Raw genomic sequence first — 15,787 nt, forward strand, 5'->3', positions numbered from 1 at the left:
AATAGTAAAATAAAATAGGTATTATAAATAAGTAAACAAATCCAAAAATAATTTAAAATTTGTGCAGTATGGAATCCACCGCATCCCCATGGGTTTTGGGTAATTAATTAGGCAGATCGATCTTATACTACAACTACAAGCTAGTGCCTAGTGGTGCGTGACGCATTACACAACTTACACGTAGAGATACACTACACAACATATCAACCCTTTCTTTAATCTTAATCTTGTTCTATACTTATATTATTATTATTCAAATCTACAGAATAACGCTTATACAAGTCTCCTAAATATGAACTACTTATGTTGTAGTGTGATAAATTTTTAATGTATTTGGGGTTAGTAGCACCATTCTTGACTTTCGAAGTCCCAGAGCGAAATAAAAGCTACGGCCATAAATATATATATATATATATATATAATATTCTTTACTTATTATAAAATAAAAATAAAAAATATATTTTTTTAGTATAATTTTTAAAAATTGTGTAACGCCCCCTTATATTTTAACAAACTCTATATAAAACTCTCGTCATGTAAAAAATATAAATGAAAAGTCATATTCTCATCACAAAAAAAATATAAAAATAAGTTTCATCGAATATTTTTTAAAGTATAAAGGGGTTCATGTCATTTTTAAAATATATAGAAGATTTACAATGAGTTTCAAAATTATAAAGAAGTTATTGATAATTTTGCCTAATAATAATAATAATTTTATCTAATATTTATTATCTTTTTAGTGTAAAAAAATAATTAAAACAAAAATAAAAGACCCCTAAATATATATAAATGATCTACTCCGATTTTTTTTTACCTATAATAGAATATAAATATCAAATAAAATAATTTTTTTAGAATTTTTAGATAAAATATCAATAATATTATTAATATTAACAATGTTAAAACAAAAATTAGAAGCCCATAAATATGTATAAATAATATTTTTTTTATCTATAATAAAATATAAATAATTAAATAAAATAAATTTTCTAATATTTTTATATGCAAAATATCAATAATATTATTAATATTAACTTTGTTTAATTTTCTTTTTAATGATATTTTTAAATTTTAAAAGTATTTGGATTTGAACCCAAAACCTCAAAAATAATATAAATAAATCTTAACTATCAAGTCATGTCCTTCTATTAATATCAAATGATATATATAATATATAATATAAATAAATAATGAACTCTTTGGCCCGGGCTAGGACCAAGACGGCCTAGGGTTAGGCTATCTGACTTTACGGCTGTATGTTTTTGGGTGTGATGGGAAGTTTTTAGAGTGTTTGTGCGATAGTACAAAATCTAAGTTGGGAATAGGTGAGTTAGTTTTTTATTTCAAATACACAATTTTATTCTATTATATATATATATATATTTGATGTAGAAATTCGTAGCCGCTATTTGAAAGTGTGCACCGGAGAATTCTGCCGAATCTAATGCCCTGCAAACTAGACTCGCAAGTCACGCTAGGCGAACCATGACTGGCATGTGACCTGAGACTTGGGGTTGAACCCATAGCCTTACGGTCACGTCCAACACCCACACCACCAAATCATCCTTTACAGAATAATAAATATATACTTTTTAAATAGACGGAGAGAATATATTTTATCAGTAACAAAGGAATCTAATAACCCAAAAATTATTGAGCATTTTATTTTATATTTTGTATGAGTTGAAGAACATAATTAAGTGTTAGTTGTATATTTGAGATTTGAATAGTAAAATTTTGAATTATAATTTAGTTTTTAGTATAAATAAAAGAAAAAAAAAAATACTACTATATTAAATTTAATGTTTTTAAAATATTTTCATAAATAATAAATTTGGAGCAAAACTTAGAAACAAACAACCAGGGCCTAAAGAATAGTTAGCGAATTGGGCTTTGATAAAAGATGAGTAATTTCCGTTGGGCGACCATGAACTGAAATTAGAAGTAGGAATGAATCATACGAGCCGGGGGGGGCAAATGACAGTGGATCCCATGTTATGTTATGATGTTAAATATATATATATAATATAATAATCAATCAATCAATTAATTTATTTGTTAGCGGAGTTGCCAGAGTTGGATGGAATGGAATGAATTTGGGCCTGCAATGCAAAAGCAAAGTGATTAATGGGCTGGAAGCTCGCTAATAAGTTTGTAATAATTGCACCTCCAACGGTTACAGTCTTATCCACATTGCGTCTTCTTCTTGTGTTGTGTTGTCTTCTTCTTGTGTTGTGTTGTGCTGTGTTGTGATCACGGAACGGAGGAAGAAGAAAGAAATTAGGAGAAGAAGAAGAAGAAGAAGAAGAAGTAGAGCAGCAGAGAGGCGAGGTGGACAGGAAGGAAGAAGAGCACACGCTACGCTGCTGTGCTGCTGAAAGTTTTACAATCCTCCTCCTCCGTATCTATTATCTTCCATCCATCTGCTCCTCCGATCCAGTAGCGCAGCGATGGCCAAGCTCTATGTGAAGATGGTGCCGCCGCCCGATCTCAACCGGAACACCGAGTGGTTCACCTACCCAGGCGTTTGGACTAGTTATATTTTGTTCCTTTTCTTCTCCTGGCTCGTCGTCCTCTCCCTCACCAATTGCACCCCCGGCATGGCCTGGACAATCGTCAACCTTTGCCACTTCGTCGTACGCTCTCAATTTCCCTAGTTATTATTACTTTGATTGATTGATTGATTGATTGATTGGTGGTTCTGAATCTGATCAGATTCCGTGTGTCCTGTCCTAGCTGTTAAATGGCCTCAATTACTCCCCTCCCTCCCCTCTAGTTGCTATATATATATGTATGTATGTATGTATGTAGGTGGTGGGTATTTAGATCTGCTGTTTATTTGGGGGTCTACACTATTAACCCCAGCAATTGGATTTTATCTTTGACTTGAAGTCTTATTGTTTTCAATTCATATGTTGATTAGGTTGTTTAAACCTTTTTTTATTCAAAAATATAATATTGGATGAGTTGGTTGTTTGCTTCTGGATGTATGATCGCTTCCATATGTTGAAAAAATGAATTAATTGTGGAAAGCACAGCTTGGTAGTTTGCTTGGCTACTTGGTATTCTTTATGTCGGACAATTCAGTTAATAACTAAAAAGCTAGTTGCTTGATTGATAAACCATTGATGTTGCTTTCAACTCCTATCTTCCTTCTAAGAAGATAGAAGATTGAATACAATTCTTAACAAGTATTTGTTTTGATGCAGTCTTCTAAGTCTTTGTGATGCTTTGAGATAGATAGAATAAACCTGCTGGAGAAAACTGTGTAGTTTGAGCATGTTTAGGTCCTTTACCTCTTGAAACACATTGCTTTGGGGTGTAATCTACATCTAAAGCTTGTTACATTAGGCAGAATTGCTATGATCATCATTGAATCTCTCTGTGCAAGATCTTGTTTGACATGATTTTATGCATATGTTTAGGTGACTTACCACTTCTTTCATTGGAAAAAAGGGACCCCTTTTGGTGATGATCAGGGAATCTATAATCAGTTGACATGGTGGGAGCAGATGGACAATGGAAAGCAGCTCACTCGCAATAGAAAATTCCTCACCGTTGTTCCTGTGGTTCTGTAAGTTCCTCATTCGCATGTTTATCTTTGTCTCTTCACTTGGGCGATGTGTTATGTGATCTTTTGAAGTGCTCGTTGTTCTGTCCATGTGCTAGTTACCACAACATATGATATTGCTAATATATAGGCATTTTCATTGACTGTTTTTGTTTACAAGTAGATTAAAACATTTAACTATTTGTGTCGACAAACTAGATTGTGGGTTTTCCAATTTCAGTGGGACACTGTAACAAACCCCACATACTCAAAATAAATCTTGTTGTATTGGGAGTACTTGTTTTCTGGGTGAATACCATTTTCCTTGGTTAAGAGTCGCTAAAAGGATTTTGCATTGGTACATAAAAATGTGGATATTGAGGCACATATATACATCTGCTTCTATTGAGTATATTGTTAGAGGGGAGACAGAGCTATTTAGAAGATATTCAACAATGGACTTGTAAGGTCTTAATTGGTAGCTCGAAGTCGAATAGCAGGGATGGGAAAGTTGTATAGCGATTGTATGTATACAGAGTACTCGAGACTCGTGTTGTGCAGGTTCACTAGTATATTGTAATCAGCATGCTCTCTTCCTTTTTGTGCTCTTGTCTATCTCTATCTTAATTGTATCTTTGCATTGCATACATTCGCTTCCTTTCATTTCATTTCATTGCAAGTGTTTAATGGGTATCCATTCACCTGTTATCTGTATGCCGTGGTGACAGCTACTTGATGGCCTCACATACAACCGACTACCAAAATCCAATGCTGTTCTTCAACACGGTTGCAGTGCTTGTGCTGGTCATAGCAAAGTTCCCAAATATGCACAAGGTCCGAATCTTCGGAATCAATGGCGATCAGTGATCTGGAGCATGTGTGTGTGTGTGTATGGTGCCTTGTAAAGTGAGCTTGCTACACCCCACCCCATCCCTTCCCTGCCTGCCTGCCTGTATAGAAGTGAAAACTGGGAGTATATATACACATGAATACTGAATTTGTAGTTGTAGTTTGTACGAGCATCTTCTTCCCTGCCCGGAAGTGAAGTGAATAAAGTAATTATGTAAGCAAGTTGCATCTGTACAGCACATCTGAGCTTAATTATTTGCTGCATTGGATGTTGAGGATTGATTGATTGATTGTTTTTGCCATGTCTCTCTCTCTCTCTCTCTCTCTTTCTCTCTCTCTCTCTCTCTGCTTATGTTAGCTTATGTGAATCAAATCTTCCCTACGATGATGAAGTTTGGGTGTCGAGAGGAGGAGCTAACGATCCACTACAAAAAAAAAAAAAAAAAATAGTATATTTGTAACCGAATTCCGTTACTAAAGTTCACGTAGCTAACGTAATTTCATCTCAAATTCCGTCTGTAATATCATTAGTAACGGAAATATTGGATTTAACTTGTTACAAAATTGATATTTTTTTTTGTAGTAATCCAATCTCAGTTTCTTAAACACGTCAGTCATATCAATATATTCAATATATTTCATTTCATAGCCATCGCGTCACTATTCAAGTTGGGGTTGAGTTTTTTTTTTGTTATTTGGTGACCTGATCTATTATGCATTTTCAGTTATCGCGAGTCGATCCAAACCTCGATATGAAAAACACTATAAAATACATAGCTGCTACGTGTGTGTACATACATACATATATAAAATACGACATTACATATACTGATGGCAGGGCAGGGCAGTATTCCTTGCATGCTTATAGTCAGTCAGTCAGTCAGAGAACATGATTCTTCGAGGGACCCACCCACCACTACACAATAGTACTAATTAATTAATTACTTGTTTGAATTTGCTTTAATTATGACCCTTAGCCCCTGCGCTCTCTCTCTCTCTCTCTCTCTCTCTCTCAAGTGCTTTGTGACCTGGAAGAATCTCAGATCAAGATACGGACTTAATTAATTAATACTAGTAATTAAATAAACAACAATAACAGCAACATTTAATTCATCAAAACGCAGCAGGTAGGTACTGATGAAAATAATAGCTCTAAATATGATTTTACACACATGCAGATATATATATATATATATATAATAGTCTTTTGCATCCTCCAACCTGCAGCAGGGTCAGGGTGTGTTTGTTTGACTCATGTCATTTGAGTTTTGAATAGTAAGAATTGATTTACAAAGTATGCATGCATGTATTAATATATTTTTAGATTTTTGTTAACAATAATATCGCCTCGCCGTACAATAGACATAAGACGTTTGATCCAAGTAAGCTGCCATCACGTCCAGTACCAACAACCTAAGGGTTTCAACATGAAGACAAAAAACATGACTCCAAATATGTTGATGACTAAAATTAATTAATATATATTGGAATTAATGTGACCAATAATCAACCAAACTTGCTCTTAAAACTAAACAAAAAGAGAGACAGCTAGCTAAAATGTGAAGTAGCTAATATATATATCTAACTAATGACTCATTAATTAGAAATACAGTATTAATTAATTTGATTATACCTTTATGCAGGATGCTCGTATGTATGTATGTATGTCAGTTCTAAACACATATATATATATACATACATAAAGCAGCTATCCAACCACATACAGAAAGATGCACAAAAGGGAAGAAGATAAAAGTGAATATTAAAGCTGAAACAAAGAGAAATATTAAAAAAAAAAAAAATGCAGATGCAGTTGTCTCTTCTTTTCACCAAGACTCGCCACCTAACATTCCATTCCAAAATCCATTTGAACTATTATCATTGATATTCTCGTCGTGTCCCTTGTGGCCTTGATCCCCTTCATCTTCATCTTCATCTGTACCTGATGATGATTGTCTTTTTGCTCCAAAGGCAAACATGAGATTTCCATTGATATTATTATTATTATTATTATTATTATTACGATTCTTATTCTCCCGGGGGTTGCCGTCACAAGTACTAGAGGTAGTCGTAGTCGTCTCGTGTTGTCTATTCCCATTGATCCCCCCGACATCCATGGAAAAGGCAAGTGTTGGCTTATTGCTGTATTCATGGAACGGAAAACTACCTGATGCAAAAACACAAGTGGCCATACCCATGGGGAAGAAGGAGTTCAACCCTCCTGATCTACCTGCAGCAATTCCATTACTCAAAAAATTTAGAGCTGTGGAGGGGGTACTGCTGCTGGCGGAAGATGACGAACAAGCAATGACATCTGATCTATTCTCGATCTTGGGAAGCTCCAGAAACTGAGAGATCCCATGATGATGGTGATAGTCGTCTGGATCTTGGAAGCCAAGATTAAGATCTTGGCCTTGGCCTAGGCTAGTGTGGATTTTAGGGTTTTGAGAGGAGAAGTGATGAGGAGACATTAGCATGGTTGGAGGGTTGAGATCTGGAATCAGTTTGTGAGACAGGGAAACAGGTGATGTGAAAGTCGGTTTCCTGTTCTTCCTGGATCCCCCTCCAACTGGGACATTCCTTAGGGTTCCACCCTGGGTCCAGTACCTCCTGCAAGTCTTGCAGAAGTACCTTGGCTGGGTGAGGCTGTAATTGTTGTAGTAGCAGAATTTGGTGTTGGTGGAGTGGCATCTTGGGCAGTTTAGGGCTTGCGGCGGCCTCACTTTTCTCTCCACTGATGCTGCTGTTGCAGGCGGCGGGGGCGGCGGCTTTGGATTATTAGTATTTGCAGAACCACCGCCACCACCACCACCACCACCAGTTTCTGATATGAATCCCACTGCAAATTCCTGAAATCAATCAACATTATTGGATTTGGATTTGGTTTTGATTGATGCGTTTGGGGATTCATGAAGAAATCAATATGCATCAAAAGAAGAATTATATACACAAACACACATATTTATTAGCTGCTAATTCTGTACTGAAATTAAAAAGATATATACATATATATGGATCAAACTTGCTTGCCAAGCCCTTTTACTCCCCTAGCTAATTGGGAATTTATTTGAGAAGAAATAAGTCTTGAGTAATAAGAAAATTAATGATGCAAAGGTTTCCATTTTCTAACGAAGTCCTTCATCATCACTTCAATTTTAACATATCTATATATATATATATATATATAGATGGAAGAGAGGAAAGCGCAGTTATCTTCTGAGGAAGATACAGCTAGCTATCATATATATATATATATATATATAAATGGCAAGCTAAGCAGAAAGAAAGAAAGAAAGAGGGCCAGAAAAAGCACCTAGCTGGTTAGCTTCTTCACTAACAGCCACTAAGGGATGATACAAGAGGAAATTAAAGAGCAAGATCATATCTCAACAGGAAAATTGGCAAAAAGAAGAACTCACCTGCTGCTGCTGGTGCATCCATTGATGAGCACTATCCATGAATATAATTAAGACAGGCCGACGTGTGATTTGAACAATCCACAAAAAGCTAATCAATCCTATCCGGGAGAAAAATATGGATCATAGAAAAGTGAGGGAGAATACTTTTCCTTTCCTTGTTTGTACGTGTTTGATATGCAAATTATAGGTAAAGGAGGAATGTCTTGGTCGAATCGTTGAGGAATTGTGCTGTGCTTTGGGCTTGGCTTCTGATCGATCTTATGAGATGGCTGCAGAGATTAAAGAATAGAATAGAATAGAAATGCTTTATGAGATCATGTGATTATGGCAGGAAAAGGGGAGATGGTCCTGCCTTCATTAGCTTGTTTGTTTTGACTGCACTCATTACTCTCAACAAAAGAGTTTAATTAATTATTAATTGCATACATATATATATATATATATTATACACATGATGTGAATGTAAGTAAATTAGTGTTTTGTGTCAAGCTAATCTATTCTATCTATCAATCGAGAGTCAATAATCAATCATCATTTTCATCTCTAACCCTCCCTCCCTCTCAACCTAATCTGTTTTTTAATTTTTACTTTCTTGATTTGTAATGCTTCTCACCTTCTTCCTCTTCCTCCTCCTCTATCAGTGGTGGTGGTGGTGGTGGTGGTGGGGGGCGTTGTGAATGCATGTATCTATCTGTGTGTACCTTCTTTGGTGGGTTTCTGCCTTTTTTGACTCTTGAACGATGATCCATTCCATTCCATTAACTTTATATATATAATATATATATATATATATATTCTTCAGGTTTAATTCATGTCCCATTCGGAACATTCCCATTTCCCACTCACATTTTTCCCTATTCACCTGCCAATTTAATATTATCAATACCTTCAATTCTCCTCTTATACATATATATATATATATATATATTCTCTAGGGTCAATGTGAGGCCAACCCTCCATTCATAAAGTCATATATATATATATATATATATAAACTGACGTCGGATGATTTCTGAAAAAAAATATATATAATACATATACGCGTGTCCTGTTTTTGATCCTTTAAAACCCAATATTCATTAGCAGAATGTTGGTGAAAAGCGAAGGGAAATTGAGGATAAAATGGATATGGATATATATATATATATATATACTTTAATTTAAAACTTTGAAATTTAAAGAAAAGGTTATGATCACTCACAAAGAAATGATGATGGAGGGAGATGTGTGTAGGTATATAGCTGCTGCTGCTTTTGATATTTACTTGTGACTTTTCGAGGAGGTTAATTTCTGTAATGTTTCAAAGGCATCATCATATATATATATATATATATATATATATGTGAGCTCCCTTTTCATTTCAAAGGGAAAAAGTGATTCTTGTATATATGCATGCCTGCATGCTTAACATCACATCACACCATGGCTACTGCTTAATTAGAAGCCTTTTATATATATGTATGTATGAACTTCCATATTCTTTCCTAACTGAAAAAACGTTTCTCCATATTCTTTTTTTATATTATTTTTAAGGGTTAAGTCGATCTTGAGGGTAGATCGTATCAAATTGGAAGACAGGGATTAATTTCTTGTACCAACCACATCCACCACTTTAGTTTTTTTGTATATATAATCCATCCATCATATAATTTTACTTTATGTGTTTCGGCTGCACCTATATATACATATATATATATATATAAATACATCATCACATCACATCGACTGTGGTTAGGAAATTTTTAACATACATAGGACGTGTGATTTAATTTAACATGTGACTCGATTTATTGGATCTAATATCCAATGTGACTTATTTTTCCGAATATAATTTATATGTTATTAGATTCGTTCGGGAGTTTACCCAAATCAGATTATAAGAATAACCGTTGCGAGTTATCGCATTATAAATTTAAAAATAATAAAAAAGAAATTAACGAATATCTTTTATGTTACTTAGGATTCTTTTAACAATAACTAAAAATATCTATTTTTATTGAATAGAGAAAGCTCTATGTCATTGACAGTGACAAGAATAATTTTGCCCGTAACTTGCGTAATTATGTTAATAATATACCAACAATATTTTTTGATAAATGATGTCTCCTATTATAGTGTCCTATAGATAGATAGATAAATAAATGATCTATATTTCTTTAGATTTTAAATTTTAAGTGAGACTATTATTTTATATAGTATTAGAGTCAAAGCGTCCAATCTTACCATCCTCATTTATCGTCGTTCACGTACAAAATTCGTTAAGTAGTGTATATTTACCTTGTATGTGAGAAGACGTGTGGGTTAACTCCGCTATAAATAAATAAATTATTTGTGTCATTTCAAGTTTGTTGTTATCCTATATTAATTATAGACATGTTTCTTGGAGTTCTTTTTTTTTTTTTTTAAAGAACTTCCAAAATCCAAAGATATGGATTTTCTGGGGTATATGTTTTCTTTATTTTTAAAATCCAAAAGTTATAGTTTATGTAATTTGTGATTATAACAAATAGCATACAGATATGGGATAGAGTGAAGATGCAGTTATATAATGGTATGCTCCAAGACTCTAACATTGAAACTGAGTTCACATATTTATCTTAAATCAAGTTCATTGTAGGATGTATTATTTATTCTCTCTCTCTATATATATGAATGAATTTAATGTGTTGGCTCGATTTTCATAGCATCTCCAAGTGTTAGATTTTTTGTCAAGGTAGTGCCTTAGTTAGGATCTTGGAAAGGTGGTCTTCGGATTGACAAATTTCAGCTTTATTGCTTTGTCTTTAATTAATTGCCTCTTGAATGAAGTGGTGCTTGAGGGCAATGTGTGGTGCCTCGGATTCTTTGCCATCTGATTTGTTGTCACAATACAACACAGTTCCTTATTGTTGTTTGTGTCGCACATCAACCATGATTTTTCTTAGCCAAATGAACATATTTAATTTGGTAGATGATTGTGGTTTATTTTTTAAAGCTATGAAAATAGGGCTGATCCGATCCTATTATGAAAGCTATATCCAGATGTGCTTTTTGAATTATCAAGGGATTCGATCGCCTGATCCTATCACAATAACCAATCAAGTTGATATCAATATTATATTCTTCTTGTAACTTAATCTGAAATTCATACTACTTTGGATACATAAGAAAGATGAACCTTACTTGCTTAGATTAAACCAAAGGCTGTAAGTCAAAGTAAGACTAACACCTAACCACATTAGCTTATACCTAACAACACATTAATCTTCATTATTGATCAAAATGTTTGTTCATCTTCATGATTCATTCTATAGTTCTGCATCATCAAGCCAAGAATAATAAGGATTTTCATCCCACAAGAGGAAGAATATAGTAATATACTCCTATATGCCATGCTGTGCGTGCCTCACATATATTTGTTTCTTCACAATACTAAACATGGCTCATATACAGATATATAGACATATTTCAATGATTATTGCTGTCAATTTAGGGGAAAGACAGACAGAAATGAATGTAGAAATTACAAACTTAATGATAAAGATTCTTCTCAACTCATCATGTCATGTGAAAAGAATCACTCCCAATTAATACACACTTGCATTTTTCTTAAAATAATTTATCTCATCATTAACTAAAATCGTTATTGATTGGGCTGGACTGGACTGGACTGGACTCTTAGCAGCGAGGATAATCAGCGGGAGGATGGGGCAGGGTTTCCAGTGGTCCTTCCCCATTTTTGACGATGAACACCACAGACAATCCCCACGATAAATGTATGTCCAAATGGCAGTGCATAAACCAAACCCCTGCATGCATACACACATAAATATATAGTAGAATTATATATAAATGACTTTTGTTATATATTGAGTAGTAAGTAAAGCACTGGTATGTGATGCCCATTGCATTAGTTGAGATAGTCGAACAAAGAGAAACAGTCAATTAACGATCGAATGCAATTTTCTTAGTAAAAGCCAAAATTGAATACCAAGAGAAGTAACTAAATATTTATAAGTTTGAAAAACCTAAAGCCCTAATAAAAGAAATAAACCCAAAACACCAAAATCTTCACGTGGTCAAAAAATGTTGGATTAACTTAGAGATGAGCAGTGTGAACTTTGTCCAATTTCAAACATGCAGACAAAAAGACATAAAAAAATTAGGCATAATACGTACCTGGATTATCCGCGATGAATCTGATTGCAGCCCATCCACCAACAGGAACTCCAATGGTGTTCATGTAGGGCGGGTCGACTATATTGAGTTTCGCCGTATCGGGATTGTAGTTGCCGCTGCCATAGCCCACAACATAGAAGCTGTATCCATGAAGATGAATAGGATGGTTTTCAGTCGAAACAGTCCCAGTATCCTGCAAGATTAGCTGGATTCGAGTTCCATACTCCACCACAAAAACCCTAGTTCCATTCATGGAGTTGGTATCATTGGGAGCATTATTAGGTGCCCCAAATACAAAATCATAGAACTTCAGGGGTGACTCGGGAAAGTTGTCTGTAAAGTAGCCATCGATGCCCTTGTAGTAAGCTTCTAAGAGCGAAATGGTAGTAGGCCTCATAAAACTTATGTTGTTCATGGAAGCTGCCATAACCCCACCATTAACCCCTTGGCAGTTCTGCTTAGGGTTCTTTCTGCTGCACTTTTGGACATTGACGCCGATGGTGACAAAGAGGTTTCTGTCGATTTCTTTCGGAACTTGTGAAGAAGTATCCAGCCCTCTAAGCCCATCCATCACGGTTTTAACAGCGAAATTGTCGTTGAAGGTTGGAAGAGAAGCTGGTAAAGATAAGCTGTTTGGTGTGGCGCCTAAGTAGTGGAAATAGGCTATGGAAGTTATGTTCTGGAAGGGTACATTTTGTGCAGACATGTAAGGGCCCAAGGACATGGAATATCTGGCTATGGGTTGATTGGCAGTGACGAGAACATTTAGTGTCTGGCCAGGCCCCAGCATGACCTGGTCTGTGGTGTATGGCTTCGTGTACTCTGCATCTGCTTCCACAATTGTCAGTTTATGACTAGCAATTGCAAAGAAGTTTTCTGTGTTCATCCCTGCGTTGATCAGTCTAAGCAGGTATGTCTTCCCTGGAACTACATCAATCTTGTACACATCTGATCAATATATTAACCGATGATCGATCAGTAAGTCCCAGATAGATCTAATATATATATATATATATTGTTATTACAATGAAATGATTTGTAGTGCTTGCCATTGGAGGAGCAGTTATAATTGGGACCAGGATGGCCATTGATGGTGAAAGCATCTGCAGTAGGAGGCCCTCCTCCGCTCGCCAGAACTGCTCGCTCTAGTCGGGCTATGTCTCTCACCCAATACTCCCCTGCATGTATACATACACATTAGGTTTTTAATGGAGAGTTTATACTTAACTAATTAGGGCAATATATATATATATATATATATATAATTAATGAGATGGAAGAAGGAAGACGACCTAGAATAAGAATGTGCTCCTGATAGGGGTAAGGAAAAGGGTATGGAACGGCGGGTTTGGGGTAGACAACCATAGCACCATAAACAGTGGCTCGAAGCCATGAGAAGTGAGCGTGCCAGAAGAGGGTGCCCTTCTGCTGAATTAGGGTGAACTCGTAGCTGAAGCTCTGCCCGCTCTGGATTGGGCACTGGGTCACGTAGGAAGGCCCGTCGGACCAGCACGTTAGCCTCTGCCGGACACCGTGCCTGATGGATGGATGGATCGAATTAATTTATATCGATGATATGATGGATATATCAACAAATCGATCATGCATCAATTATATGGTATAGGATGGAATAGAGTACAAGTACCAGTGGATTGTAGCGTTATAAGGTGTGAGGTTGGAGACTTTAACAATAACCCGATCATCTTCTTGAGCATACACCACAGGTCCAGGGAACATGCCATTAATGGTGACTATGTTTTTGGTGTTGCATAGCTTCGTCACTCGCTTCATTTGCACCTACGTACATATATATATATATATATATATACACAAAGGCAGATAGACGTTGGTGAAGCATTAATTAAAAGTAAAACCCAACAACTGATATTAGTGATTCGTATAGAAGAAGAGAGAGTAATGAATGAATGAATGACGGATGGTGATAGATCTAGAGGAGGAGATCGACCTTGAAGTCATAGAATCTAGTGGAACTTCCGCGAGGCCATCTCTTGATTCCATGCACAAGCTGAGGATGAAACGACAATAGTAATATTGCTACTAAACCTAACCACAGCCTGCAAATAATTAGTAGTACCGCTGCACCACTGCTGATTCTTGAAGCAGCTGCTGCTGCTGCTGCTGCCATATAATCTATATAGCTAGGTGTGTGTATGTGCAGTACAGTAGTAGTGCTGAGACTGAGAGAATTAGCTAATTAAAGCTATATACATATATGATATATATATGAGATGGAGTTGGAGTTGGAGTTGGATTGCAAGGTAATTAAGGGAAGGGAGGCTTCTTTATAATGCAACCTGCAGTAACCACCCTATATAATATATATGTAGATACAGATACATTTCTCAATTAATTGAAACATATACATATACATATGCATGGTGCCACTGAGTCCATGCTTTGTTAAATATTTATTACTATATACAATTTGTTGTTCATGGCATGGCATGGCAGCCGATCGAGCAGGTGAAACGTACTAGTATTTATGGTGTTGTATATACTTATAGTGGCATCTAAATTGTGTAAATAATCTTTTAAGGCGAATGCCATAATTATAAAAATCTGTAAGAGTAGTAATACACTTAAGTTGTTGGGCGTAGTTGGTTCTTTATTGTCTTAATTGTCTTTATATATATTATACAGTAATGGACTCGCCTGGACAGGACTGTAGGAGTAAGTGAACATAATAATAATATATATATATATATATATATATAGATTAGGATTTAATTTAGATAAGGAGACGTGACCAGCTAACCGAGACGAGACGAGACGAGACATGCATGCTTTAAAACAAGTCTCATCAGAATCTTAGAACAATTGATCTTCCATGCGGAGCGTCGTAGGTATTTCTGTCCGTGTTCACGCAAATGGGGCAGTTAGAATAATTTCAAAAACAATTATGCACAACAATTATTAAAATAAATAAACAACAGCTTGATATATTTATTTATTTATAAATAATTGCTTATTAGTTTGTATGATGTCTTGCATGTTCATTTCTTCAGTAATGTATGTATATATATATATATATATAGGATAAGAGCTACAGCGTAACTGCCGTTAAACATGCAAGTCTCTGTCATTATAATATATATATGTATGTATGCCATAATTACCTAATACCTGTTGACATATTATTTGATACAATATTAGCTTGCATTGCAATGATTGTTTTGATAAAATATAAAAGCAGGGAGGAGATTCCAAAAATTTAAAAATTAAAGGGTCCATTATAAACACTAACATATTGGATTTGAATTATGAAGAAATCTATTGTAATAGCTAGATTTGACAGGACCGGAATGAGATATTACAATGATAGATAGGGGCCATATATAAGGGGATGATGCTTGGTCTGTAAATAAGCCCAAGGACAACCAAAGTCAATACACACACATACTACCGAAGATATGCATGCATTAATTATATATAATTAATATATCCATGACTGTTGGATATCATATCAGGCTGAGATTGCATGTCTTTTGAGATAATTAAAGGCTGAAAATGCATGCCTAAACTAGCTTAGGTAGGTAGTTACGTTGGGAATGAAATCAACCTAACTAGCTAGTCTAGTAATAATTATTGGACACAAGTCGATCAATGCAAACTAGATATTATATACATGCATGCTCCAACAAATTAAATGAATTAATACTAAACATAAATCTAATCAAACAAATTTTCTAACAATAAATATATATATATATGTACAACACATAACCTAGCTAGCTACATATCCTATCCTAACAATCGTATATATGGACAATGGATCTATCTATTCATA

At 35.1% G+C, this 15,787-nt stretch overlaps 3 protein-coding genes across 6 annotated transcripts; 1 reads left to right on the top strand and 2 right to left on the bottom strand.

The window, feature by feature from the left end:
- The first annotated feature begins 2,199 nt into the window (after positions 1-2,199).
- Positions 2,200-4,708, top strand: LOC127262554 (uncharacterized). Its single transcript, XM_051291287.1, has 3 exons — positions 2,200-2,639; positions 3,429-3,577; positions 4,282-4,708. The coding sequence occupies exons 1-3, from the start codon at positions 2,454-2,456 to the stop codon at positions 4,418-4,420; spliced, it is 474 nt and encodes a 157-aa protein (XP_051147244.1). The 5' UTR covers positions 2,200-2,453; the 3' UTR covers positions 4,421-4,708.
- Positions 4,709-5,763: 1,055 nt separating this feature from the next.
- Positions 5,764-8,188, bottom strand: LOC127260242 (dof zinc finger protein DOF2.5). Of its 2 annotated transcripts, none has more exons than XM_051287951.1 (2): positions 7,822-8,188; positions 5,764-7,241 (listed from the first exon to the last, which is right to left on the bottom strand). In XM_051287951.1, the coding sequence occupies exons 1-2, from the start codon at positions 7,841-7,843 to the stop codon at positions 6,229-6,231; spliced, it is 1,035 nt and encodes a 344-aa protein (XP_051143908.1). In that variant the 5' UTR covers positions 7,844-8,188; the 3' UTR covers positions 5,764-6,228. The 2 variants fall into 2 exon arrangements, with proteins under 2 accessions (XP_051143908.1, XP_051143903.1); XM_051287946.1 differs by having other exon boundaries at positions 5,768-7,251; positions 7,822-8,187.
- A 3,028-nt stretch (positions 8,189-11,216) lies between these two features.
- Positions 11,217-14,238, bottom strand: LOC127260227 (laccase-6). Of its 3 annotated transcripts, XM_051287936.1 has the most exons (7): positions 14,075-14,238; positions 13,946-14,005; positions 13,625-13,776; positions 13,272-13,516; positions 13,005-13,157; positions 11,980-12,927; positions 11,217-11,609 (listed from the first exon to the last, which is right to left on the bottom strand). In XM_051287936.1, the coding sequence occupies exons 1-7, from the start codon at positions 14,123-14,125 to the stop codon at positions 11,479-11,481; spliced, it is 1,740 nt and encodes a 579-aa protein (XP_051143893.1). In that variant the 5' UTR covers positions 14,126-14,238; the 3' UTR covers positions 11,217-11,478. The 3 variants fall into 3 exon arrangements, with proteins under 3 accessions (XP_051143893.1, XP_051143884.1, XP_051143879.1); XM_051287927.1 differs by having other exon boundaries at positions 13,029-13,157; positions 13,946-14,238; XM_051287922.1 differs by having other exon boundaries at positions 13,946-14,238.
- Between the last annotated feature and the right edge of the window lie 1,549 nt (positions 14,239-15,787).

Source organism: Andrographis paniculata, unplaced genomic scaffold (assembly GCF_009805555.1).
Source record: "Andrographis paniculata isolate CXL003 unplaced genomic scaffold, ASM980555v1 Contig15END, whole genome shotgun sequence".
Lineage (NCBI taxonomy): Eukaryota > Viridiplantae > Streptophyta > Magnoliopsida > Lamiales > Acanthaceae > Andrographis > Andrographis paniculata.

What these genes read in the sequence shown, in the direction of transcription:
- LOC127262554 (XM_051291287.1), top strand. Translation starts at nt 2,454, where the DNA reads ATGGCCAAGCTCTATGTGAAGATGGTGCCGCCGCCCGATCTCAACCGG. An exon ending in TCAACCTTTGCCACTTCGTC is followed by an intron (nt 2,640 to 3,428) that starts GTACGCTCTCAA and finishes GCATATGTTTAG; the next exon opens with GTGACTTACCACTTCTTTCA. An exon ending in ACCGTTGTTCCTGTGGTTCT is followed by an intron (nt 3,578 to 4,281) that starts GTAAGTTCCTCA and finishes CCGTGGTGACAG; the next exon opens with CTACTTGATGGCCTCACATA.
- LOC127260242 (XM_051287946.1), bottom strand. Translation starts at nt 7,860, where the DNA reads ATGGATAGTGCTCATCAATGGATGCACCAGCAGCAGCAG. An exon ending in GGATGCACCAGCAGCAGCAG is followed by an intron (nt 7,252 to 7,821) that starts GTGAGTTCTTCT and finishes GATTGATTTCAG; the next exon opens with GAATTTGCAGTGGGATTCAT.
- LOC127260227 (XM_051287922.1), bottom strand. Translation starts at nt 14,125, where the DNA reads ATGGCAGCAGCAGCAGCAGCAGCTGCTTCAAGAATCAGCAGTGGTGCA. An exon ending in CTAGATTCTATGACTTCAAG is followed by an intron (nt 13,777 to 13,945) that starts GTCGATCTCCTC and finishes ATATGTACGTAG; the next exon opens with GTGCAAATGAAGCGAGTGAC. An exon ending in ATTCATCGCGGATAATCCAG is followed by an intron (nt 11,610 to 11,979) that starts GTACGTATTATG and finishes GTATGCATGCAG; the next exon opens with GGGTTTGGTTTATGCACTGC.